At 37.7% G+C, this 3,734-nt stretch overlaps 1 protein-coding gene across 1 annotated transcript in view; it reads left to right on the top strand.

The window, feature by feature from the left end:
* The first annotated feature begins 690 nt into the window (after positions 1–690).
* LOC107286139 (probable ATP-dependent RNA helicase DDX47) overlaps positions 691–3,734 on the top strand; it is an 11,476-nt gene continuing 8,432 nt past the window's right edge. Inside the window, exon 1 of the mRNA XM_015814438.1 lies at positions 691–741. Within this exon, the coding sequence (XP_015669924.1) occupies positions 691–741 (51 nt within the window). The remainder of the gene's footprint in view (positions 742–3,734) is intronic.

Below are 3,734 nucleotides of genomic sequence, written 5' to 3'. Positions count from 1 at the left end.
ATGGAACAATTAAGAATAATTTGGGACTGATTTGTGCACACGTTACAGAACTTCTTCACACATCTATAAATATTCATGCAAATAATTTCATAGTAATAGAGCTCCCAAATCTGGACATCAGATAGGGTCATCTGAAGATTTGCAGCCCAAATATGGTGGTAGTACAACCCACCCCACCCCTATTATCCCTACAAGTGGATGTCAGTTCTGTAAGCTTTTACATGTGGTACAGGAAATTATTCCCTGGGATGTGATAAATTTGGGACCAGACTCCCTAAAAAAGAAAGGAGAAAAATGGCAAAAATGACCATATGGTGTATGTCAGAAGAATGAGAAAATGTTTCTAGGTATACATGTAAGCTTAATTCTCACCCAGATATTGTGTTTTGAGCTATACCATTTTACAGAGCAGGTCTAGGTTTTATGCAATTGAATTCTTTCTCCTGTCTCTACAAATAAGAACAAGAGCTCACAACATGACATAGTTTTCCTGAAAGCCTGCCTTTTTTAGGCAGGGATTTTATTTTCCTGTTGGGGAGCATTCAGTCATATGTGTCCAAAGACACAGCTTGGGCTTATCAATAATGAGGAGTAAGCCATCAAGCTGTCAAATCCAAAGATAATGTGATGTTTCCCATTTCTTTATGTATTAGTAAAGAGTATCTTGGGAATTCTCAAGTTCCTTAAGTGATGGCAATGAAGGAATGTAAATGCATGAGAGCCAAAGTATGTGAGTATAAGGTATGTTTTGTGAAGATAGCATAGCAAATCTGATATATTCTTTGCCTGTCTGTCTTTGTGGGAAAGGAAGATGTGCCCATTATGATCTCTGGGTTATTTCAGTCATTTATAAAATCAAGAAACATATTCTACAGAATCCTAATGCAGTATAAAAATCAGAACAAGTATGAAATAATTTAATTATCTGTTATTTATATTATTTCTCCACAACTCTTGAAAAATTTACTTCAGAAATAGCAACTCCCTAAACATCTCAATGGATTCAGGATGTTTGAAAAAAATAATTACGATAACTGGTGTTACTTTCTTCATCTTCATATTCTTCAAATATACAAATTCAGCAGAAATTATCAGTGAGTATGGGGTAAAGTTCCATGACCATAATATTATGATCCTAGTTCTTTTAATCTAAGCTCCCTTCTGCTCTTCTACACATCTTGTTCTGAGCACACTTATTATAAACTTAAAACCAAGTGTGACCGTTTGTCCAAATGCATCATATTATGATTTATTCAAATAATAAACAAAATGAGTTCCCAAACGGTGGTCTAACTGCAATATATGCAAGTAATACTAAGCTATACTACCACATACTAAGCAGAAGCGTCTGATACTGATGTAGTACTGTAGCTAAAATATAGATCCAGAATACTGTGATCTGTAAGCTCCTGGGGCTAATGGATCTGAGTTGCAAAACTCACCATGACTAAAAGCAGAGAGCTAATGTTTTCTGCATCTCTTTGCTGCTATTTAGATTCTTGAAGTCCAGATCTTGTAGCCCTAGGATTTCCAGACGACTACTAACCAAGCAGCCTGATTCACATTTGTTAAACAAAATGCTGCATTGGTCAGCTGATTAAATTTGCAGCAGCTACACATATTATGTTAATGGCATACACTTTGAGGGAGGGAGATGGTTGTGATGAAATGCAGTCAATGAGGGGTTACAGTTTCACTATAAACTTTCACCACTAATGAAAAATGAGAATGACCAGAACAAAGTGATGTATTTATCTCCCTTTTGTGCTTTCTATTTTCAAACTGAAGAAGAAACAGAGTGCTACTAAACAAGCAAATGTGAACCAAAAGCCTGAGAAGGGAAACATGTATCACTGATCTAGAATCCTAACAAAGATATACAGTATTTCTGATGCCACACTGCATTATATAGGACATTTAAGCACTACTATCACATGATCCTATGGATTGTTGACATCAGTGGTGGGATTCAAATATGTGAACAACCAGTTCTCTGTGTGGATGCCGCTTCCGGAAGTCCATTCTGGGCCTGGGCAACAAAAAATTAGCTACCGGTTCTGCCAAACTGATGCGAACCGGCTGAATCCCACCCCTGGTTGACATACATGAAAGATTCCGAAGTTGACTTCCAGTTTGCCATCGCGGCCGCTGGAAGGCAAGCTCTGTCTTCCGCGTTCAGTTTTGCTCTGCTGGGGGACCCTGGAAAGGGCCGAAAGTTGCCCTGTAGGGGCGACGAGCAAGGAGGGGACCCCCGCTTGATCACGGGAAGGCGGCAGCCCTTCCGCTCGATCTAGGGGCAGCCCTCCAAACTGGCAGAGGAAAGACCGGCCATAGTAATATGGCCCGTCACTAGGCTGCAGACAGCCGAAGTCAAACTTACCACCAAGCACTTTGAAAGCAACACGGATAAAACTGGGTGAGATCCGATCTTCTCTTTACCCTAAGTATTTTCTTTTCCTGTAAAAGCTACCTGAAGTATCTTTCCCCCTATGAGGAGAGAGGGAAGGGAATTTCTATCCCACCCTCTAAGAATAGCGGCGACTGACTACCCAGGGAAATTAAAGCACTAAAAGAACAACTTTACTCTAATTGGATTTATATGTTCCTGAAACTTGGGGACCCAAAATTTTCCTACTTTTATTGGAGACTTTTGCTTTTAGCTACAAAAAAGAAATAAAATTGGAAAAAGGATTATAAAAATTTTGGACTTAAAAAACTTTAAACGGCATCGGTGACATCTTGTGGCGAAGGTTGATATTACAACTTGTTATTTCCTAAAAGAGACTTGGCTCGAAGCCCAGACCTTAGATAAGACTACCTGTGAGAAACTCAGCTTTAAGAGAACAGGTGGGTGGCATAACTGGCCTACTTGAAGTATGAATGTAAACCTTTACTGACCTTCAGAGTTATATGTGGGGAATTGCCTTCCTATCTCTTTATTTGAGGAATATTGGTTACTATATGAGATGATAGACTATAAAATCTTGCTTGACAAACGACTTCTATAATAAAGACTATTTATAAACATGTGAAAGAGATGGATGAAGACCAGGAAAAGATCCTTTCCATGTTGAAAGCAATACATGAAACCATTCTTTCAGCTCGTGATAAAATAAGACCTAATATAAAAGATCAAGATGCCAGCTTAGATACACAAACCCAAACTTTGACTACAACCAAAGAACTAACAATGCAGAAGATAACAGAAGAAGTGGAACAATCAAATATTAAGACAGAGGACTCAATTGACCAACAAATACAGTTAAATCCAGAAAAGGGAGCAACAACACTGAAAATGGAAAAGACTTTCTATATAAATTAGAAGAAATTTGAGAAAGAAGAACAGATTGAATGGAAGATAAACATATCAGGGCAATCATGGGAAACTGGAATAATAGAGAGACAACTTAATGAATACAAATGGGCTCGTCCTTCCCAAAAAAAATGGCAATTAAATGGTCTTCTTTATTTCAAATAACATATATAATAATAGAGGGAGATCTATTTGACGATCTAAAAGCACTGACATGGAAGGCTAGTTGGCAAAGGAAGAAAGCCAGAATAAGGCTGAAGAAAATTGGAGTTTTGATTTAATAGAGGGGATTTCATATTATTAATTAGAGGGTTAAAGGGAGAAGCTGAGATAAGGGGAATTCTGCTCACTAGATTTAAAATATTTGGAAATTAGTTGAAAATAAGGATTTTATCTGTTTAATACTTAAAAATTAGACCTA

Source organism: Protobothrops mucrosquamatus, unplaced genomic scaffold, assembly GCF_001527695.2.
Source record: "Protobothrops mucrosquamatus isolate PMUCROS unplaced genomic scaffold, P.Mucros_1.0 scaffold251, whole genome shotgun sequence".
In the NCBI taxonomy this organism is placed as follows: Eukaryota; Metazoa; Chordata; class Lepidosauria; order Squamata; family Viperidae; genus Protobothrops; species Protobothrops mucrosquamatus.
Note: the sequence above shows the minus strand (reverse complement) of the source record. Positions and strands in the feature narration are given on the sequence as shown.